The sequence below is a fragment of the Carassius carassius genome, chromosome 18 (genome assembly GCF_963082965.1).
Source record: "Carassius carassius chromosome 18, fCarCar2.1, whole genome shotgun sequence".
NCBI lineage: Eukaryota > Metazoa > Chordata > Actinopteri > Cypriniformes > Cyprinidae > Carassius > Carassius carassius.
The window spans coordinates 20,873,272-20,898,049 of NC_081772.1; the positions used below are offsets into that span (position 1 = coordinate 20,873,272).

General features: G+C 39.2%; 2 protein-coding genes across 11 annotated transcripts in view; one reads left to right on the plus strand and one right to left on the minus strand.

Moving 5' to 3' along the window:
* Window positions 1-24,778, minus strand: part of LOC132092654 (ras-specific guanine nucleotide-releasing factor RalGPS2-like) — a 102,961-nt gene that overhangs the window by 16,021 nt on the left and 62,162 nt on the right. The gene's annotated exons all lie outside the window — the stretch shown is intronic.
* On the plus strand, window positions 1,231-23,000 carry LOC132092653 (angiopoietin-related protein 1-like). Its single transcript, XM_059498980.1, has 5 exons — window positions 1,231-1,543; window positions 12,298-13,174; window positions 18,460-18,653; window positions 19,592-19,862; window positions 20,984-23,000. Exons 2-5 carry the CDS (start codon window positions 12,385-12,387, stop codon window positions 21,169-21,171), a joined length of 1,443 nt encoding a protein of 480 aa, XP_059354963.1. The 5' UTR covers window positions 1,231-1,543; window positions 12,298-12,384; the 3' UTR covers window positions 21,172-23,000.

The window sequence follows — 24,778 nt, forward strand, 5'->3', positions numbered from 1 at the left end:
AATTACAATTAAAGTCAAGGGGCTCTTCAGGTACTGAAAGCAGAAATGTGGAGCATATTTAATCTGTAAACTTATAAATTGTCCTTTATTACTACTGTTTAAGGATCAACTTCTGTTTAATGTGTTACTGACATAATTCCTGCGAGTGGACTTTATATAAACAGTCTCTTTCTGGAATAATTGCCTGTTGGCTGGGTTGGCAGCCATTACATGCTCTTGACAGGAATTAAAGGCCTGTATATAATGTTACATAGACAAGGTTAGAAAGTGATTTTATCGCACTAGTCTCATGTAAACAAATATAATGTGTTTACATTTTGTGGTTGTACAATCAAAACCTGGTCTATTTTAACATTTATTTCAGTGCAGTGGCTCGTCCCATAGACCTCTATTCCTTTAGCTGTGGAAAACAAATCCACAAGAAACCTTGCTGTCCTTAAAGGTACAGTTCACCCAAAACAAGCAATCCAAACACACAAGCAAACACTGTGTGGACTAAAAACAGAGACATTCTTCAAAAAATTTCAATTGGACTTACACAGAAGTCAGTCAGTCTTACAAGTTTGAAACATCATGAGGTTAAGTAAATTATGAATTTTCAATTTTAAGCAAACTATCCCTATAAGGATATCAAGCTTTCTGAAGATCAGATGAGAGCCAAACAAACAAACAAACAAACATTTGTGACTGCACCCAAACAGCACTTCAGCTATGAATTTATACAAGAAAACAGGGGAAGGAGATTCTGGTGTCACGGGTCAGACGTGCTCCACACTTTGTCCAAATGATCCTCAGTTTCCTTCTATTTTAAACAAACAACTGAGAGACCTACGTGGGAAGATCATTATCTATTCAACTTGTGGCGCCCTCTCAGGACTGCTGAAAGCATGTGTGTTAAGCAAGACCGAGTGCAGACCACAGGAAGAAACGGAGTCGCGTGCTGCTGTGCTCCAAGCAAAAAACAGTCCTCTCCGTCTCCACATAGATCGCAAGCCTATTCTCCCTGAGTTCAGAGAGATCCCTCTCCCCCCGTTTGCTGTCCCCTCCTCCTCCTTTGATGGGAGATGAAATTGTAGACGGGGTTGAGTTATTCTGTCTCTATTTCATTACCCGTTACATCAGAGGAGGGGTTAGGCCCTTCCTTCCATAAAACAGAAGGAGAAAAGGAAAAGAGAGAGAGAAAAAAATCAGGTCCCAATCCCCTCCATCCAACGCTCCCTCCCCCCATCCTTCGTGAAAAACTAGAGTTGCTGTCCGAGAGTTCCTCAGTCTCCAGAAAGCAGCTGAAAGCTTTCAGAGCCATGCTAATGCCCCAGACCCTGTGAACCCTTGGACAGGAGCTCGCTACTGGGCTGAGCAGGGTCCAGGACACTGGGGATCCGAAACCACAGGAGGAGGCCTTAATACAAGAGGGATACAGGAGATGTGTGCAGCTTTAAGGACTTTTAGGGAGCCACTGGGAGAATAAGGAATCACGGAAGACACCAAGAACCAGTGGAGCACAAGGATCTTAACAGAATACAAAAGGTCAGAAGACACCAGGGTAAAAGGTGCAGGTTCTTCACTCTCTTGTTGTGTTTGTTCTTCATATAATTTATCTTACGTTTCACTCTTCACCCCTCAATCTGTCAGCAGATTGAGCACCCCACAATTCTTCGACATCTTTGTTTGGCACAAGCCTCTACCTGTACATCCACTGCTCTATTTTTGTTTTTCTGAACTAATTCTCCAGCTACTGCCCATGTGCTCAGCCAGAGTACGGGTGGGCCAAGTGGTCAGGTCAAGGGTCGTTCTGAGATTTGCATTGGATTAGTTCAGTCTTCCTTGACAATCCAATGCAAAGCCACAGGACAGACATCAAAGGCAGTGATTTACCCAGATTGTTGCCTCTTATTCTGTTTGTTTGCTTTTCAGAAAAAAAGAGACGGGTGTTTTCTGGTCCACTTCAAGGTCATGCAGTAGGGGGCAAAATGCATCCAAATGGGTGTGTTTGTTTGCTTGGTTATGTTCTGAGCCCGATACTCTCAGAGATTTCCACTGTGCTATCTAAAACAGTGTCGGCCATTCTGAGGGTTGTGTCTTGTGGGTTTTCTAGTACTATGAAGGCTGTATTTTGCGGATTCGGTCTCATTTTGAGGACTGTGGTTTGTAGATTTTATTGTAGCATGATGTTGATTTTTCTTTGTAGTCTGGTGCTCCTCACGGTTCCTCTGGCTGAAGCTCTTGGGAATTTGGTCCACTGAGTGTGTATGTACTGTTCTGTAGGTAATGATAATGGACTCTATTCATAAAAATGTTTTTAAAGAAAACAAACCTACCAAGACATAAGGTCGTTTTACACTAACCACGTCCTCATGTAGAAACTTTTAGATACTCACACTGGTTTGACAGAAGGCTAATCAAACTTAGTGTGTATTCTAGCACCATTACCCTTGGTGCTCTGCTGCTGTCAGACGCACAAGGAACAGCACCAGTAGATGCAAGTTGAACAAAACCAAATGTTTTCCCAATAAATGTCCACAAACACGATTAACACTACTATGTAAGGGGGTGTTCACAGAGGACATGATGTTTTTAACCTACATTATGTGTCGTAGGACAAGAAAACCATTGAGATGTGATGCACGTCCTTTGTGAACACATTATGCAGATAACCATAACAGTGAAACCAAGCCAAATGGATGAAATGTGAAATGTTAGAAAAACCTATGTTTCCTCTGAGAGTCATAAAGCTCACTAAAATCTGATAATAGAAAAGGAAGCTGCTTCTGGATGAATTTCCATGTCATTACTCTTCAGAGAACATTCCGTGCTGAAGTGTTGGCATATGATTCACCTGCAGCACATGTGAAACATCTTAAATTTCCTGTACAACTCTTGTCTTTTTCTCTTTCACACTCAAAGACACTCAATGCATTAATACCTGCCTATTCATTTGGAAGAACAAAAATGAAACCCTGTACAAGGAACAATTAGGGAAATTCTGATGTTGAAAATTATATGAAATGTTTGACAGTCTAATGTGATTCTGAGTAAATAAGGACTTAAGGCTGGCATTGTTCACATGCAACGGTCAATTCCTGTGGGCACCAGTGATGAATTTCATCTGTGATACTTGTGTCGTGAGTTTCTATAAACAAATACAGATACATATTTGTGGCTGTTAGATCATTAATTTAAAAACATCAAATAGCAAATTCTCTTTTTCAAGGTGCTCTGTTTAATCGTCTTCCTATCAACAGGTTCAAACAGAAGAATACAAGCATTGTTTGTTCTCATCTGTGCCACTAAGGTAATTAGAAACATGTGAAGATGACTTCTGGCATTTTGCAGATACACACACACACACACACACACACACACCCACCCACACAGTTTTAGGATCTAAGGCTTCTTTCTTTTTCTGTTGTCTGTTATTTTAGCAGCCACAATCTGAAAAGTTTTCCAAAAAATATGTTCTCTTGATATCTAAGCCCAGACAAGTTCATCTGCAACTAATTCGGTCTTATTGACTCATTCACTAAAACAGAGCCCAGTTAAAATTCCAATCTAAACGAAAGAGAGAGAGAGAGAGAGAGAGAGAGAGAGAGAGATAGAGAGTTAGAGATTTGGGAATTACATGAATTTTCATTTGCTTTCCCGTAAAGCTTTGCAGGAAAAGGCACCCATTAATCTGTTCAGCTGCAGTAGTTCTCTCTTCAGGCTGGAACAGGTAATGGTTTTCTAGCATCTGCCACTGTTTCTTTGGTAATATGAGGGATTACGTGCACGCACAGAGATACAACAGATTTGTTTGCTAGTAAATGTTCCAACCTGATTGCTGTGTCCAACTAAGGGTCCATCAAAATTAAAATGCATTTGGATAAAAGTCAAGTGGTGCAACAAACATGCAGAAAAAAGGTAATTAAGTCTTAAAATATTAAACCATTTGACCTTTTAATGATAAGACAAGGTTAGTACAGGATAGTAAATTGTCATGTGGTGCGACTGAAATTACTTTGAACTTTTTAAAATTATTGTTTGTTTTTATGTATTTTTTTATTACGTGTTAAATTACATGGATTAATGGATTAATTAGGGAAACTCTGTTGTTACATTTATTTTGGCTGTTACACAACATGACATTTTAGTCTTCAAAAGTACAATTTTCTTGTAAACGGTATGAACATTTTTAAAAGCAAACTGTTTTAAACTAGGCTTCTTTCTTTTCTTTATGTGAACGTTCATATCCATGACTGACTCAAATTCGTTCCATTGCAAGTTGTCTCTGATGCTCATGTCACCTCAAATCACCATCCCTCACGGTGAGTGATTGACTTTCTAGTGGCTTTGTCAGTGTTTTCATCCCTAATGGCAGATTTAGCTTTATCCAAGCAAACTGGAGAAAAAGTTCTGCTCAGTCTCACATGACGTGCGTGTTCCCATTCTTTCAGAAAGTTTTGAGAGGAAAGAAGCTTCTGAGAGGCTCTAAAAAAGGCTTGTGGGTGGCGAGGAGGAAGCGGCCAAAGGCGTCCAAACCACGTTCAGTCAAAAACTGCATTCTCTCAAACAGAACTTCTTTTTCCTGCTTTCTTGGTTCTTATGCTGTGGGCTCCAAAATCAATTAAAGTTTCCATATGCCCATAGATCTCACTTCATAAATTCATTACATCATGCCCTGTTGGTCTCCATTCTGCCAACATTCATTTCCCTTTGCACTCTTGGGAAGGAAGGATGGAGTTACAAAATGCAATGTTGGGAATGTTTTCCAATCTCATTTGACCTCTTATTCCTCCTACCTTGGTCTTATGCTCTGTTCCCATTGTTCTAATTTTGTTAGCACTTGTTGATTGAGCAAAATGTTGATGCATCCTGGTTTTCTGATCTCAAAATGTTGAGCGACACTATAAATTACCATACTGAAAGCCGGGGCCCATGTGACGCATTTATTGTGCAGAAAGCTGAGTGTTTGTGTATTCATCATTCTCTCATGTTGTTCCAATAGTAGAAATTTCAGGAACAACAGCAGAACAAGAATTCTCTTCAGCTTCTGATTCCAGCTGTTCTGCCTCCTGCATCCTAACAAATTCAGTATGGTCCCTCATTTGTCCCTCTGTCACACATTACTGCTGTCTGTTCCCTTTAACCCATTATATATATATACTGTATATGTATATATATATATATATACCCCCGATATATAAATCAAATAACAGATGCGTTTCTGTAAATGTTCAGTATGTAGTAAAATTGCAGCAATGGCGGATGGGAATAATAGGAGCTGAACAGGAGCTGTCTAGCTTCTGAGATTGGCTTTCATGAGTCCTCTTCACAATATCACAAATGCTTGGTCAGAGTCTGGGTTAGTTGTGGAGCACTATTCGGCCAATGTCATAGCAGTGTTTTAATGTGACATCTTGTTGAATTATGGAACCAAATACTCATCTCTTTAAGTTTATTGGAGCTAATTGTTGGGTTGACTAGCTCAGATGTCATTTCTTTCATAGTTTGGTGACCAAGCATATAAATTTATATAAGCTGCCTTGCATCATCCTCATTCATTAGGACATAAACAGGAAGTAGCCCTGGGACGTGAATAGAGATATTGATCAAATCAGTCACAACGTGCTGTATTTAAAAACCAATCCGTTTGTCTTGGGATTTATTTGGTTTATAAATAAAATAAAATTCTTTACAAGCTTTTTTCGGTTTAAGACTTCCCTGGCTCCTTTTTAATCCCCGTGGAGAACAGCGTTTTTAGACGCTTCATATCCTTGTCTAAACTTTCCAGCAATAACATTCTCTCTCAGAAAACTGCTCAATCTCACACTCAGCTTTCTGACTAATAAACTCTGCAAGAAAAACATAGGACTTTATGGTCTCATATTAAAGCTCTCTCAACAAGAGTGCAAACACCTTTAACAAAACACTTTATATTACCCACTGGTTTCTAGTTAACCATTTAAGTAGCGCTCAACTGCCCAATCAAATTTGACATGAAATAGCTGACCAAATCCTTAAAAAAAAAAACATTTGGGCATGAATCCCACAAAAACCAGAGCTCAAACTCTTTTACTCACTTCAGAGGAAGTCACAATAATGTCATGGCAGACACCACAGGCTGAAATGAAGAGCTGGGCGCTAAGCGAAGAGAGAGGCAGTGAGCTAATGATTGGAGTTCAGATCCAACCCTGGCAAAGAGAAAAGAAAAAACACACCTGGTGGCCCACCGAAGCACACTGCACATAAGCAGGCCAGCCAGAGAGCAGCGTATTCCATTGTAAAATTATCCACATACAACTTTAATTGACTGACTGGATGATTTGATGAATTGACCAGGGTTAGTTTGGCTCTTAAAGAGTTTTTTCACCATCTACACCCATATTCAGAAGGTTTTTATAAAGCAAAAGCCATAAATACATCAGAAGAGATGCTAATGTCAGCATCAGCCCTATGGTGTGTTGTTAAAAAGGCCAGACAAGAAGGGGCCATGCTGGACTCTTCAGGTTTACATGCTGGAACAACAAAAGACACTTACTGTAAAGACAGATAGATGAGATAGTGATCAAGTATAACTTATAAAGAAGGAGCAATAAAAGGAGAGTGTGAGAGATAATTGGCAAAGCTGGCTTCCAAGACACAAGTGTACAGAAAAACTCAGTAGTAATCCCTCTCTAGAAGCCGAGCTTCACAATAATACTCTTGAGGAATAAAAGATTTTGGCAGTGCACTGGAAAAATACGGAATAAGTTAGACTTTATTACTAAAACAAATGCGTGCAGGCAAATACCCTTCTATTTTCAAGATGGATAACAAATAAGACAAAACAGGACTGAGGAAAAGCTGATTTCTTTGATGAACTAAAAAAAATGAACCTAGGGACCTTGTTTAACTGAGTTTTGTCTGTACAGCAGTTTCCATAATAATATTCTATAGGGTTGTTTACACAGTACATTATTGTGGTCTAAAGGTATAAGAGTGCAATGGAACCGAATGTAGTGGAGAGATATACATTGGTGGTCAAAAGTTGTTGTTTTTTCTTTGGCTTTCCAAGGCTGCTTTATTTAATGACAAATAAAGTAAAAAATCATATTGTTAAATATAAATTACAGTTAGCACCATCATTAATCACATGACACAGAAATGTTGAAAATTCAGCTTTGCCATCACATGAATAATTACATTTTAATACATTAAAATTTGAAAATATTTATTTTAAATTGTATAATTAAGTTCATAATATTACTGTTTTACTGTATTTTCCATCAAACAAATGCAGCCTTGGTGAGCATAAGAGGCTTTGGAAAACATTTAAAAACTGAATTATTTCAAACTTGATAGGCAGTGTACTTTTAAAAGTTCAACTTTAACGTTTACATGCCGTCTTTTGACTGGAAATGTACATTTAAAAGTTTGTTACCTCTTTTAACAGTCTTAAACTAGGCACTGTGAGATGTTTAAAAGTTGTAAGACCTGCAATGTTGCAATGTAAGAGACATCCATAGAACAGGGGTCTTTAACTAAAATTGCTTGAGGTCCAGTAATGAACCCTCCTCACTAGCTGAGGTCAGGAAAATAATATAAAGTAACTAAAAACATGAAGGGCTACCAGTGTGTCTGTAGGATATTTAAGCTAAAATTGAAGACTTAAAACCTTTTTTAAGACCTGAACAAATATATCTAAATTGACTGTAAAAAGCGTAATTAACTGATACAGGTTTTCACAAAAAAAAAAAAAAAAAAAGGTTTAAAGAGTCAAAAGTATCAATTATTATATTACTTTGTACAATTATTATCAGGTATATTAATTTCATTACATAAAAATATATTTTACCATCTTAACCATTTAGATTATTATAATGCATTCTTTTTTATTCACCTGTTCACATTTTCAACTCTGCATGTGTTGATTTTTCGTGTTGTTTTGAACAAACAACAGTAGACTGGCTTATTAAAAATGCACATTCATTCTCTGCAATATAGCGGTTTCCCTGGTAACGGCAGTATACAAAACAGCGGAGCACCTGACTTTGAAGCGTTCAAGCGCTCATATTTATTCAATGAAATTATAGCCTTTTTGAAGTTTATTGGTCACATTAAGCCATATTGCAATTCTGAAATCATAAAACTGTCTTGTACCATTTAAAGGGTTACTCCACCCCAAAATGAAAATTTGGTCATTAATCACTTACTCCCATGCCGTTCCAAACTCATAAAAGCTCAATTCGTCTTCGAAACACAATTTAAATTTTTTTTGGATGAAAACCGGGAGGCTTGTGACTATCCAGGTCCAGATGAATGAAAGTATGAATGACATCTTCAGAATAGTCCATATGCCATCAGTGGTTCAACTGTAACATTATGAAGCGGAGACAATACTTTTTGTATACAAAGAAAACATAAATAACGACTTTATTCAATATTTATAATTTGTCTCCTCTGTGTCTTTCTGCATCACTATAGTGCCATTTTGGAGAATATCTGTTGAATGGAAACTGCGTACACTATTTTGTGTCAACCGCGACATAAGAATACATTTTCTACATGTATTTACACTTGGATTGGAACAAAAACAGCGCATCTGTGCAGCGTGGCTGACACAGAAGAGCATACGCTGCTTACATCCAGCGGTTATTCTCCAAAATGGTGCTACGGTGATGTGGAGAGACACAGAGGATTGTTAAATAAAGTCATTATTTTTGTTTTCTTCTCGTACAGAAAGTATTCTTGTCGCTTCATAAACTGTTAAACCACTGATGACAGACAGACGATTCTGACGATGTCTTTCATACTTTTCTGGACCTTGACACTGTTATTTATTTGACAGTCAATGGGACAGTCACAAGCCTCCCGGTTTTCATCCAAAATATATAAAATTGTGTTCTGAAGACGAATTAAGCTTTTACAGGTTTGGAACGACATGGGGGTGAGTGATTAATGACAACATTTTCATTTCGGGTTGGATTATCCCTTTAAGACTCTTTATGGACCCGTCAACTTTCATCATTTTTGAAAATGCCATTTTTTTTCACTCACTGAAAGTTTAATCTCACTGCATACACGCCTGCTTGTCTGAACGTAGCAACATTTAACTGTAGTAGCAACCTGTGGCACCTAATATAAATTTGACTTAAAACGCATCTCAAAATCTTCCACTGATAACTTCTGTGCTTTGTATTTTTAAACGCAAGAAGAAGTTTGCTAAACAAATTTTTTAATTCTGTCTAATGCAGAGGAACCACTGGGATTTAGTCTCTGACAGCCACCATGACTGATGTTAGCTGAGTCAAACCCAATGAAAACAAGAACGCAGATTAATTGTTCATGTGCAGTGACATCATGACAGTGATACTGACTTCGTAAAAACACCCGAGGAACCCAAGGGTATCAGAACAGTCAGGAGACCGTTCTGGAAGCTCTTTAAATTATGGCTACTAACCACACATGAAGAGCCAATTGGCTAGAACAGTAGAGGGTCACAGCTGTCCATACAGCACATCAAATCTAAAGAAGATGATAAAATTAATCATGGGAACTGTAAGATGATTGTATAGAGTGTGGAGATGTATGACTCAGATGGGTGGGGATAGCATAGGGAGCCACTTAGATCACCATTGAGCAGTGGTGGTACTAAACCAGATCCAACTCAAGAGCAAAGTTGACAAAAGCCACATTGCATAACTAATAACATTAACCTAAGCTTGCTAGGTGATTGTTCCAGCTACTAACAAATCCAGTGCATGTGCCAGTCAAGAGTGGGAGACCTTGGTTTAATTTTGACTGCTCAGAGGAGAAGCAAACCAATGATACTGAAAATTGTTGCAGCTGACAAAATCTTAATATTTACATCTATTCATTTGGCAGACTCTTACTTTATTCAAAGTATTATTTAAGTATACACCTCAAAATACACACAGATCATGTTTTTCCTGGGAATCGAACCCGTGACCTTGGCATTGGTAGTGCAGTGCTCTACCAGTTGAGCTACAGGAACTGAAAACTACTAAATGAGATTTTGGGCCACAAAAATGTTATGTTAAAGAAGAGCAGAGTTTGTTATTCATGAATTGAGAAAAAAAAAGTGTTAGATTAAATGATTTATATAGTGAGGTGCACATTTCCATCTTGTGTGTAGCCATGAGCAAATGTATACCTTAGCTGTCTATTACTATTCATTAGTGATGGTGAAGGGTTGAGAGACAATGGGTAATGTGTAATGGAGACAAACGCAGCAGTCCATTTTATGGCTGAAGGGAGGGAGAGAAAAATAAGCAAATTAAAAGGCAAGAGTTTTCTTCTCAATCCCTCAGGTTATAGCATTCCGAACCACTACGGCCTGAGCCGTTCTTTGTTGGCTTGGGCCGACATTCCCACATCTGTTCTGGATATGTAAGCTGCCCATTAGTATGCACAAGCCAAAATATTTTGAATGGTTTTTCCTGTGTGATTGTGAAAAATGACAGGAGGGAATCCAGTTAACTTAGTGTCTGTTGATTGTTAAAGATAATTAGGTTGAGTAAGTCAGGTCCCTGAAAGAGAGAGCAGGAGAAAGTGATGAAAATAGAGACAGACACAAATGGAGACAAATCAGCAGGTTTCTGGACTGCACAAGATCTTCTTTTCCCATGAAGTCAGGTTCAAGGCCAGGTGTCTTGTTTGGCAGACCAGCCAGAAGGACGATTACGTATGTGACCCACTTTCTGCACCATAGCCCAGTTTTTCCTTAAAACCTTGTCTTACACTCATCTCACTTTCTAATCTCTTCACTCCACACAGCTTGCTTCTCAAAGTCTGTAGCCTGCAGTGTCAAATTGCTCCACTATGTATGATTAATTCAGCCCCCATTAGGCTGTGTTTGACTGTGGCTTTCATTTCACTTCACGGTTTGAAAGGAAGAGTCAGTCATTTTGAAACCCACCCCTAAGTATTTCAGGTTAGCTTTAGCTTACTGACTACATCCGGACAGAATCAGACAGTAGGACCTTAAAGCTAAGAAATATAGAGTTATAATATAAAGAAACTGGAGGAGAGCGGAATAAAAACTCCATAGAGGCTACTGATCTGACTAAGTTAAACAAGTTTGGGCATAGCATGCTAAACCACTGACATGTGTATGATTTTAGCAAACTGGTTCATTTGAAGAATAAAATATATATATATTTAACTATTTTATCTTTACAATATTACTCTTATAGAGGCAATGTGTTGTTCCAATGGAGCTGAAGCAAAGAGACAGTTTCACCTTTGTTATTCACTGTGTGGTGTGTGTAGAACTGTACTGGATCTGCAGACACATCTTTGGTCTCGCAGCACAGATGGCAGAATTGCTGACTGAAAAATGTGTCCGTATAAACAGGCAGGGGTACCTGAGAGAGCACATCTAGGTGTTGATGAAAAGCAGAGCTCAGCATGGAGGGAAAGGTGATACTGGGATCAGAGAAGCCTAACGCAGCTCCCAGAGAGATCTGCTAAGACAAATACTGAAGACATGCTGGGGTACTCAGAGTGGGAGATTGTTAAATACTGAACCCTGTAGAGTGAGCTACACAGCAGGATGTTAGAGCACATAGGAATTTGATCCCCTGAACCCTGGAGAGGTGGTAAAAAGGGGTGGTGGTGGGAGAATGGTTATAGTCCATGCTAAAGATGGGTTTCTGTATTAAATGCCATGGTATTGACATCAGAGGAGAGATGAACTGTTAGCGGAAGACGTGAAGCATCTGGATTTAGGCATGTGTTAGTGAAGGATGTGAAGCATCCAATCTGTGTTTGATTTAGGTGTCTGAGACGAGACAGAATAGCACAGCAGGTTGTCTGTGAGAACAGAAGGTGTAAAGGTTGTACACCATGTAAAACTGCTAATACACATACTTTTCATGACAACATTCCATTAAAGCATTGATGGAAACAAAAACAAGAAGAAAAAAAAACACTACACTGGTACAATGTACCCTACTGGGTAAAGGTCTGCTGTGGAGTCCATACTAGAACATGCTTGGCAAAAGGAAGCCTATTCTTTTTCCTTCTTTCACTATTTCTCACTTCTCATTTGTAGTTGTCAGCAATGTAGATTCTTTTTCATGGCCTCTTAGTTAACTGGAAATTCTTGAGGTTAATTAATTCTGTGGCTCTGGTTGACTTCTAAATGGCCTAAAAGTTTAAAGATATTAAATCACCTTCAAGGTGGAGTCTAGAAAAGTAAAACTAATGGATAATTGTTACTGTAGCTTGCATAAGACAAACATAATGAAACTTTTAAAGGTAAGCTGATGATGTACATGACTGTTGATTGTCAGCTGCTTTTCTTTATCTTTATAGGTGAAGCATTGGATTTTCCACTTTGTGGAGGTGGAAGAAGAGAAGGATAACCAACTAAAAGTAGGTGAGGTGATAACAGAAGCAACCATGAGAGACATAACATTGTGTATGGGCATCATGCTCTGCCTCTGCATTTGTTTGTTCGGGAAGAGCCACTCAGGAAATGCACTCATGCAATCTCGACCACGACGAGCACCTGCCGATGACTCCAAGAAGTGCTCCTACACTTTCCTGGTGCCCCAGCAGAGGATCACAGGTCCGATCTGTGCCTCTGCCACCGGGCCCGAGCCAGACAAAGACCGAGTGACACGTATGGACATTGCTGACGTTCGGGAGGTCCTATCCAAGCAGCGGCGGGAGATTGAGATGCTGCAACTAGTGGCGGACGTAGACGGGAACTTGGTAAATGAGATGAAGCTTCTGCGCAAAGAGTCTCGTAACATGAATTCTCGAGTGACACAGCTCTATATGCAGTTGCTTCATGAAATTATCCGCAAGAGGGACAACTCCCTAGAACTGGCGCAACTGGAGAACCGTGTGCTGAACGTCACCACAGAGATGCTGCGACTGGCCTCCCGTTACAAAGAGCTGGAGCTACGTTTTGCAGGCCTTGCTGGCACAGTTAACAACCAATCTGTGCTTATTGCTGCCCTGGAGGATCGTTGTCTTCGTGGATATGGACGTCAAGATCTTCCTGCAGTCCCACCGCTGGTGCAGGTGGTGCCAGAGAGCATTCCTGCGAACAACAATCGCTTCACCAATGAGATTCAGAGAGACAACAACAACAGAGCCTTTCCTAGAGGATCACGAATGGATGCCCCAACACCTGACCCACTGGGAATCCCACCACTGCCACAGGGCACCCTTACTTCAGATGGTAAGTAACCAGGGACAAGGGGGTGGGCATGACAAATGAATTCTAGAAGAACATGACAAGTGTAGACCTATCTAGTTTTTGTGTTGGTTTTCACAATTTTATCACAGAAACGACACGTTTTGATGGATTAATTGACAGCTTCTATGGATTAAGAGACTTAAGGGAGTTACAATGTCAGGCCTTCAGGGAAGATGTGGTATGTCTCTAGGCTACCATGCAAGACAAAATGTTGTGGTAACAACCCAGCTGTTTCTGTACATGCTCCAATATGTATAGAGAAGTAAATTATGTGGAGGGCGCAAATTTGACAGCTCATGTTCAGATCCCACTTCACATTCTCACAACTGTCTCAATGAGGTGTCCAAAATGCTGACAAAGTCCTTCTCTTTTTTCACATCTTGGTGACATAATACCTCATAGATTGTTAAATAGCAATCTGTTATGGGGCATGAACACACAGCCAAGAACATAACTGCAGTGTTGTAATGCCAAAAGTTACTGAGACAAATCTCAGAATCCTCCATTCCACTCCTGCAGAATCCTCTCTCGCAGCCCATGAAAACAAAATATGAGCTCATGGATTCCTGAGTGCACACATGCACCCACACAAGTAGATTAAATAGGGTCAGAGAACAGAGAGATGGATGAACTGTTAGTATAAGCTTGAACTGGGCTCCTGAATGTCTTCTCTATTAATGCATGTATCTGTCCAGTAAGGAGTGTCATCACACATAAAAAATCTAAACTTGAAAGCAGTTTCCATCATAATGTGTTCTGGCAAAAAATTCTCTAGAAAAATGGAGCAAGCAGTTGTTATGTTAGACAATAAAATCATTAGACATAAGACAGACAGAGAGGGAATTTACTTGTCCATATAAGCAAGCACATACAGTGGGTATAGAAAATAATCACTCCGCTTAAAATAATCACATTTTGTTGCTTAGCAGCCTGAAAAGAAGACAAGAGTAAATAGAGCTGGATGAAAACAAAAACTGTGTATGCCTTCATGGGAACTGAAATGTGATTATTTTAAAGGGGGGTGACTCTTTTCTGTTCTCAGTGTAAATGCATCCCACTAAGCACAATAATTCTGCAATTATCTGTGACTACTAAAAGACAGTGAACGAGAAGCATACTGTGAGAGGACATATGAAATATTCATTCTGAGAGTTCAAAGTGTACAAAAAAAATAAGGCACACCAAGTGCAGCATTGTGACAGCACTTTATGTTTAGCTTAATGGCATACACTTACGCAAGAAAATACTGTAATTCTATTATACAGCACTGAGCACTGCATATTAAGTAGATTTTGTTACTATTAAATTTTATTCATTTAGAAATCCAGGTTTGTATACGTTTGTTTTCTCCCTCTCCCTGTTCTGCCATTCTTATCACTATAAGGTCCACATTCATGCAGTCAATTTCAAGACCACATCCCTACAAGGTTTACAGCCATGTAACTGTCAGTACAGGGCAATACCATAAAACACAAGTTTACTGCACACACACTGGACTACATATGAAATACAGAGGGGGAATGATGTGTGTCTGCATTTGAAATGAATCATGTAAGTATATATATTAAAAAGAAAATCATAAATTTTGTAATCTGAGAGAGAGTCGAACCCATGCTTATTATATATTAAATTACAAAGGCACATGGTCAGAAGCCCTGCTCCAAAACTTAGTGAGCTACCTGGTTTTATACAGCCTACAAAGGAAGCTACATTCTAAGGTCACAGAACCTCATAAATGACTGATTTGAAATGATTTTTGAAACTCTCATAACCGATTTCAACTGGCAGAATGTTTTTAAGCTAATGACGCTGGGTACAAGCTTTCAGGTGGGCAGCTTACTTGCCCTGCGTTTCTACCAAAATTACCCGGAACATTTGTACCAGGAACTTTTTTCCACCGGGAACTATTTTCCCCCCAGACCTGTTGCTTGCTGCATTTCCATCGTGGTGTAAAGTACCGGGAAAATTAGGCAAATAGACTGGTGACGTAGGTCTGCGCGTGTTTCTCAATACAAAGTACAATGATTTTGGACTTGCATCCTTGGTAGTTCAGACTGTGCATTCGACTTGGGAGTGTGATGTCCACGACAATGCAAATCTGGTAATTCTGCAAACAGCAGCGTACTTGATAACTTCAGTCAGCTGACCCTGGCTACTGCAATTTTCCTCACTGTATATTTACAATAAAACGAAATAGGATATCAAACACCTCTGCCTCCTTTCGTTTTCATTTCATTTTCGTTTCATTTCGTTTTCATTTAAACAATTTACTTAGTTCAGGGATATGTGTATACTGTATATACAGCCATTACAATTAAACGAAATATTATATAAATTTGCCTTTTTAATTTTCATTTTAAACATATAGATAAATTGAAAACAGACCAAAGATAAACTGTTAGATTTACCCAAAATGAATTATATCTTATGTTTAACCACTTTACCCAGACATCAGTGCCAGCGGCACATATCAGAAGGTCTAGCGGAGGTGAGGCTGCTCTCGGCGGATACATGAGGACTGAGCTCCCGCTGATCGCCTGGAGCTCACCGTCTCCGAGATCGGCGAAACACATTTTTAAATAGGCGCTTTCTTTATAAGTAAACAACAGATTTGAGTTTTAAACAACTACATTCTCGCCTGAAATACTTTTAAAATTACATTTCATGACACAATAACAGTAATATTTTGAAAATGATCCGAATAAATGGTGGTTGAACTCAACCAATGCTGCATGAACTCAACCAATCAGGATGTATGCCCAAGTCCCGCCCCCGAAATTTCCGGAACTTTGGAAAAGTACCACCTCGCCAGCAGGAACTTTGAGGGGCATTTTTTTACCCAGAACTTTATTTAGTTCCTGGTTCCTGCGGTGGAAACACACCAAGTACCAGGCCAAAGTCCCTAGTTCCTGGGTAAAGTTCCTGCGGTGGAAACACGGCATTGGTTTTGGAACATAGACAATGTCTTAAAAGGAACACTCCACTTTGTTAAAATAGGCTCATTTTCCAACTCCCCTAGAGTTAAACAGTTGAGTTTTACCGTTTTTGAATCCATTTAGCCGATTTCCGGGTCTGGCGGTAGCACTTTTAGCTTAGCATAGATAATAATCAAAAGGAACTTTGCTGCCATATCATGGGTGCAGCAGGCGCAGTGATATTACACAGTGGGATTATTTTCAGGTGCTGCCTAATATCATCCCACTTGCTGCACCCATGGTACGTCAGTAAAGTTCCTTGATTATTACGCAGGAATGAGAGTATAGTTCCTAGCCATATTGGCCAAATTGCAACTTTTCATTATCTGTCGGTCTTACTACACAATGTAACTACAGAAGAGTCAAGTTTTAAATAGGAAAAATATTGAAACTCTTTGGTCATTTTTGATCGAGATGCTAAGAGTCTTCAGATTCAATGATCTATGCTATGCTAAGTTAAAAGTGCTACTGCCAGACCTGGAGATCGGCTGAATGGATTCAAAAACGGTAAAACTCAACTGTTTAACTTTAAGGGAGTTTTAAAATTGGACCCATCTCAAGCTCCATGAACACAATGGAAAACAACAATTTTCCAATTTTGACTTTGTCAGGAGTAGCACTTGCACTTTGTAAAACCTCACACTTGGCAGGCCAAATATGGTGGTTTTGGACTACAGCCTTTAGTGATAAAGTCTTGAGAATGTGTATAAATATCACAACCACCAACCTCTCCAAACACAACTTCCATTGGTAGCTTTCTCCAATTCCCCTTCTCTATCACATACCCACACTTCATAATAAACAATCCCCACTGCTTATCCAGCAGATCTCCAGTATCAACCCACGACTTAAACCATGATAAAATCTCTCAGCTCCTGAAGCAAATGGCTCCAGGGTCTACCCTCTCATGCGGCCAAGGAAACTCAGTAGGGTCAGATTCTCTCTCGACTGACCACTAATGATAGCTCAGTGTAGCCTTCTTCACCCAGTACATGGGGAATTACAACCACAGCTGACCAAAGCAAAACACTCTTATACCTCTGGGGTTGTACAGTACTACATTTTGGCAGATGAAGATGTATCTTTACTGTTTGAGGGTCCTCCTGGATTAAAGCAGAGAAAACGCCTACTCCCACACTTTGGAGAGGACTGCTGCTCGAAGCAGCCCAGCACAATGCCTGTCTGTATGAGCTCAATGGCTGTCATTCATAGATAGGCGGTCAGGGCCACACTGGGACCTGGCTGGTTAATGCAGCTGTTTCAGCACAGCTAGAACTACTGAAGGACTTTCTCTCAACACAGGAATACTCCTCTTATACAACACACCAACCATACTGCCCAAAAAGAGCCTTTGGCAGAAGGGAATCTCTCTTTCTCATTCTTCCTCTGGCTCACCCCTATATGACTGATAATGATTTTAGCTTAAGCTCAAAGTAAAGAGGAAAAAGAAAAATGAGCGGAAAATAACCAAAGGAAGAGGGAGTCGGCACAAGGCCCTATCTGGTGTCTGGGCATGGTAACTTCATCAGGACAGAGCAGGGTACTGTATTTATTTTTCAGCAAAATCTGGAGTGCTTGGAGATCTTGTTCTCCGGGCAGAGACAACCAGCCCAGGGCACAGAAGAGCCTGCAGGGAGCGCTTTCAGTTAAGACAACAGTGTCTCTCTACGGTCAGGAAAATTCCTTAAACTGATCCGAGACTTCTATGTTATGTGTTAAAAAGACTGCATGTTCAGACCATGATTAAGCCAACCTTAATAGCTATACGATAAAACCAGGTATGTTCTATATAATGATACCAACAGTGACATTCAAAAGATAAGATAAGGTTATTTTTCATTTTAAGCAGTTATAATGAGCTTTTCATTGTTTTAATTGTTCATCAGCTGGAAAAGCTTCTGAAAGTCCAATGTTATTGTTCCTCTGTGACGTTATCATTATAGCTGTGGTGTGGACTTATTCTCATAGAACTAAATAATGGATTAAAACTTTTTAATTTAGTTACTCTCCTTGGTGTGAACGGGCCTTTAATCTAGTTATCATCATCACTTAAGAAAATGCAGAAGAGCTGCATCATTTTAATCAGATATTCAGTAAACACAACACAAACATAATATTACAACTCACATCTGCATAAAATGACGCAAATGTACAAGAGAACCTAATTTATGTCCTAGTCAGACACAGTCATGTTGTGAATACAAACTGTCATTATCAATGTCACTGCATTGGTCCAGATATAATATACTGAAATGAGAAACCCAGTTTTCATTTTCTCCCCGTCTCCCTCAGGCCCATTCAGAGACTGTTTCCAGGTGCGGCAGGCAGGACACAGCACCAGTGGGATGTATCTGTTGAAGGCAGAGGGCGGTGATAGACTGATTCAGGCCTGGTGTGAACATAAATTAGACAACGGAGGCTGGACCGTTTTTCAGCGAAGGAAAGATGGTTCTGTCAACTTCTTCAGGAACTGGGAGAACTATAAGGTAAAAGCCCAGAGCATGCTGCAGACTGGCAGACATGCAAAACTAAAAAAAATCATTTAGCAGTGAAGTCCTCTCTTTCCTGACACAGAAACAGGGAATTAGGGAGACAGCCACAGTGTCTGCTTTTACATAACTGCCCCACATCCATCCTTTGAGAATGTAAGTGAATTAGTATAATAGATGGAAATGTGTGATGAGATTCCCAGTAAGGCTGCATCTTACTGTAGGTCAGTGGTTTCTCCAGTAACAACACAGACTTTTAGGACAAACAGAAGGGCATCCTTTAGGTAATCCTTCTCCTTTTACCAATATTGGTACATGTAAATAGATCATAAGTCAATAAGTTACAGTTTTTTATGCTCCTACTACTGTAAACCCACTATACTACAAAATACAAAGATATATTATGAAATAAATAAAAAAAAAAAAAAATCCAAGTTATGTATTTCATAACACGTTTTCTTCAGCATTAGAGCTGAAGAGAAAAAGACATTTCACCTATAGTACGGGGAACCAAATAAGTATAGCTTTGATATATAGGAGGCTTGTAGAAACAAAGCACATAATTCAATCCTTTTTTTTCCCAAGAGCAATGGACCGAAAATGAACATTTCCCCCTTTATACTGCTGAAATCAGTGGAAATATCCAGTTATGCCTTTATAAAGTAACTCTCAAGGTCCGTCCTGGGAGTGTAACTTCACCGATTGTCAAAGTGCCAGATGAGTGAATTGTAACCCCAGAGTTGAAGTCTACTACAAAAATATACCTCAAAACTTCCTCAATGACACAAATGAAATTGGGGAAGCACACATAAATCCCGTAAACACGCTTAAGACTTAGATTAACTATTTCCATAAAAGAAAAGATCAAACTTCTCTGTCACATACTCTGTCATTATTACAGTTTCTCTCATTCCCTCCCTCCTTCTCCCACACAGAAAGGCTTTGGGAACATAGATGGAGAGCACTGGCTGGGCTTGGAGAACATTTATAATCTAGCCAAGCAGGGGGGCTACAAATTGCTGGTGGAGCTGGAGGACTGGGTTGGAAAGAAGGTGTATGCAGAGTACAGCAGCTTCCATCTGGAGTCTGAGAGTGAGGCCTTCAGGCTGAGACTGGGCACCTACCAGGGCAATGCAGGAGACTCCCTCACAAGCCACAATGGAAAACCCTTCACAACGCTTGACCGGGATAAAGACGCCTTTACAGGTTAGATGCTAACAGCCAGTTAAAACAGGACAGTAAAAAAATAAAATAAAATAAAAAATAAATTGTCCATAGATACAAGGGTTGGTTGGGTAGAATGGAATGTAAGAAATGTAAGAATTTGCTTCTTTTCAATTCATGAGTTGGAACTTACACTTCCTTAAATTCAAACTGAAATTCGGCATCCTGTTTGCTTCCGAATCAAACTCAGTAATTTAACTGGGATTTAAAAGCATTTGCAATTCAATTCTGAAAGTCCCATAACCCTGACAGCTCCAAAGCTATTAATGTCACTATAGATTTGATTGCTGGTGATGCTTGGTTTGTTTCAGAGGTCCGGTTTAAACCTTGCATAAAAGGCTTAGACTAGTCTTACAAGTCATTTTTTTCTTTAAGACTGGTCAGAACTTTAAGTCGGTAACATAAAAATTTGAATCAGTCTAATCTGAATCCCAAAAAAATAAGACAGATTTCCCCCTTGGCTAATTGGTCAGACTACTTCTTAAGATGTAGACTTAACATAGTTTAAGCAACTGGCCCCTGGTATTATGATGCATTTTCATCATTCCATTCAAAAATGGACAGCATTAAATACAAGTGTAAATGGGGTATAAAGTGTTTTAAGCTTTTCCACTTCCAGCTAATTGGACTGGATAGTTTTCATAGTGTATGTAGACACTTGCTGCATGTGGTTGAATTCGTTCTAACAGTTACAAAAGACCACCTTACTAAGACCTAACATGTGAGTGTTATGCAACGTGTTTTCAGGGCACCGAAACAATCAATTCCAACTTCACGTTGTTGTACCAGATGTAAAAGGTCCGCAAAAAACTGCACTTGAATTCAGTTGATAAGGGTTGACTGATGTTCAAACTATGTGTTTACAATCTGAAAGTGAAATTTGTTACTGATTATTACACATTTTCCGCGATAAATATCATTTGGTAGTACTCACACTGATGACAAAAGCATGACAAATATTGGGTTGTGAAACCACTAAGTGAAAGTAAATCAAAAGGGGTATAATAGAATGCATAATCGAACTGGTTCCAACACGATCAGTAGCTTCTAAAGTGTTCTCTCATTCCAACTCATTGCATTCTCTTCCCCATCTTCTATCCTAGGCAACTGCGCTCATTTCAACAAAGGTGGCTGGTGGTACAACGCGTGTGGTCAAACGAATCTGAATGGCGTGTGGTACTCCGGTGGTGTGTATCGCAGCAAGTTCCAGGATGGGATCTTCTGGGCAGAGTATGGAGGCGGGTTCTACTCGCTCAAATCAGTCCGTATGATGATCCGGCCAATAGACTGAGGTTCACCCCACGATCTCATCCTCATATCAAACCCACTTGAGTCTAAATTGCTTGAATGTACTCATAATTCACTCCAGCACTTATTTATAATCACATATTCATGTTTATGAGGACTGACATGTATAGAACAGTACAGTCGTCATTGGTACAGCACCGATAAAAATCATGAAAAGGAGGAGTGTGTTTATCCGGACCTCTGGTCCATCCAAATGCAGAGAGGATGAACTAGTAAGAACTACAAGTTGGAGCTGGATGACAACACGGTCGACTTCAGCATCTCCATCGCTCACTTTTTCTTTACTGTTGCTTTTACATTCTTCTCCACTGCTTTCCATTCCTTCTGATTCTTCATGATTGCTTGGACTGATGACATCAAAGCCTCAATCAAAGGTTTTTAAATCAAAGATCTTCGCAACCAAGCAAATTTTGGCCTTTGGCTTCGGAAGTGTGTCTGTAACAATAAGGACTGGCACTGGACTGAACTGTTCGCCAGGCCCCGTCTGCATTCGGGGGTAATGTTGGTCTGTAAATATACTTCATGTTTTATATTTGTTCGTTGTTGTAAGAGTTAATTTAAGGACTCACCACCAATCCGCAGTATTCATTTGTTATTTATATATCAGTGATCTGTATTTATGACAGTTATACTCCTCCAATCATCTATTTATCCCCGATTATGATGCACCACTGTGCTTTTGACAAACTTTTGTATACTTTTACCATCAGAGAGATAATATCACATTCGACTCCAGGGTTGTAATCACCGTGGAAGCTGAAAGAGACATGTCCCCCAACATCTATCTCAGAGCTCAATAAGTATGCATTTTTCATAACTAAATCTTAAAATCAGTGTTATGTTCTCCATAAAATGACGTATCTTCAACTGAAACAAGATATTCAGACAAAAATGCAGGCCTGAACTAGATTTCATTTGCTGGGAGTTGTCTAAAGTTGTCCAAAGTTGACGTTAAATACCATAACAGAGCCAAACCAATTGTTCATTTGTTAAAACGGTTGGTCATGGTTATCCAATAGCCAGTGCAGCCTAAATGATGTCAATTTGTTTGTTTCAGAGCAAAATGAGCAAAAGATTACATTTTAAATGAAAGATTCTGAATTTATTTTCTCATTGGCCTTCTTTTAATGAACGAGTATAAATCCAAACTGAATTGGTTGTGCCAAACAGGAAGTCGAATTGGAATTAAAGGAAGTAGATTTTATTGAATTTAATTAATTATGAATAAACAAACATAAATATTTGTCTGCAAGGCTACAAAACGCATCGAAGGCCTAGACTTTTTTTTTTACTTTCAGACATGGCTTTACAAAGTCTTGATGAAACTTCGAGACACTTTTACTTATAATATATGAATTTATATTTAAACACAATTCATTTTAGTTCTACGTTCTAAAATTCTAATTCGAATAGCAATTCTGCATCCTGTTTGTGATGTGATGTCAAAAGTAAATAGCAAGATTATACTACATATATTATTATACATTTGAATTATGTGCAACAATGAATTGGTCAGTAAGACCATGAATGATAATAATGAAAGTAAAAGGGGTCAGTTTTGATTTTTCATTTGGTCGCCCAATCTTTAATATTTGGTTACTCCACTGACTGGCTCAAAAACACACATGCAAAGCCAGAAAAACTTTGTAGTACTGTAGAATTTATGCTAGACTTCCCTCATGAATATACACAAATACTTGTCTCTGTAGTCTCTTGTGGACACACTTATGCCTGAACGTAATTTTGGTACAAACCAAATTTTTGTGTAAATGATTTCTGAATCCACTCTGAATAAAACAGCGTCCAAAAGTCTGAGTGAACCTTTTTCTGCATAATATATATGGAGTCACAGCAGCTTTTTCAATTACACAATTAATTTTTCTGTAATATGAGCAGAAGAGTGTTTGAGTGTGTGTGTATGAGACTGTAAGAAACAGAGATTTCATGTCAAAAGTATGCAGACGTGAAAATGGGAGGACTACAGCACAGAGACAATGAAAAACACATTTCTGCCAACCAGTTACGAATGGAGGCGAGATAGACCGAGACGAGAGAAAAGTAGAGAGATGGAGACAAAAGAGCAAGACATTCCTTCCATGTAAAGTTCTTAGTTTACAGATCCAGTGTATTTCATAAAAGTTATGTCTCCTTGTTCCCGGCTTCCCCAGCGGGACTATCTTTCAAAATGTCCTTGATCACTCACAGCCAAGCATCTAATTCTATTGGGAAAACACATACACGCACTCAGAGAGGAGAGAAAGACACTGGCAGATGAAGTTTTATGAGCGGCCTCCGCTCTAACACGTTTTAAAAAGAGCTTCCGTCTGTTTCCCAGCTTGCATCTCCCCATGGGAAACAGATCACAGGCATTACACTTTTGCGCACATGGCACACCAAAATAAAAAATACTAACACTTAGACAACAAGTGCAGTCACAATCCAGCCATAAAAGCTTTTGTTGGATAGAGATTGAGGACCATTAAAATCATCAGCCGTGAAAGTGATAAATTTAAGTTTTGGCACATCACAGGCTGTTAGCTTCTGAAAAGTCATTGTGCAGACACCGATTCTTTACTAAAAGAGTCAATGGAACATGTAATATAAAATCTGGTCGTGATGTGGCTTGATCCTATTCAGGGGTATTATCATTAAAACTATTAAAAACATTGTTGTTAATTACAATAAAAACATTAGATAAAAAATTTTAAACAAACGAAAATGAGAATTGAACTAAAAGTACAACTGAAATAAATAAACCTAAAAAGTACTTTAAAAAAAAAAGTGTCAAAAAAAATAATAATAAAAAAAAAACACATATACTTGTAACATAACTAAACATTAAACAAATTTTATTTAGTGGTCATGAACTGAGAAATCAAAATTATCTTATAATATATATATAAAATGTAAGAGGTAGTTGTACTATAAGGTGCTGGTTCACACCTGCCTCATTTAGTTCGGTTGAATCGTACCAGAGTTCGTTTCCCCCTTTGGTGCGGTTCGTTTGGGCAGGTGAGAAAGCAGCAATCGCAATCGGGTGCGCACCAAAAGCGGACCAAACAAGCGTACCGAGACCTGCTTGAAGAGGTGGTCTCGGTACGCTTTCAAACAAACTCTGGAGCGGTTCGTTTGAGGTGAGAATGATCTAAACTAGCTGCCGTAGTCAGCTGCGCTGTGCATTATGGGATGAGGAAGTGTTTGTTGACAGTTTGCACTTTAGCATGGCAGCTCGTGGACAAACTTGGAGTAGTGAGGAGGTGCGGAGCCTCATAGAAATTTGGTCAGATGACCATGAGCATGTCAAAGTTAAGAAGAATTAATGCACGCCTCCGCTTGAAGTTACAGGCGATGCCCGCTCGATGTTTGCAGTGCATTAGAATGTTGTTTTCAAGCCGCATCCGCGCTTCATTATAGAAATGTATTGTTTGCATATTGTGGTGTATACAAATAATGTACTAGATTATGGCCAGGGACAAAACCAGCCTGCGCAGTCGTCTCTCCATAGTTGTGTTGTCTCCGTGTTGTTTGCTGGCTTTTCCTCTTATGTTGGAATATTTGAAAGGATTTTGGAATATTCCCACACGTAAATT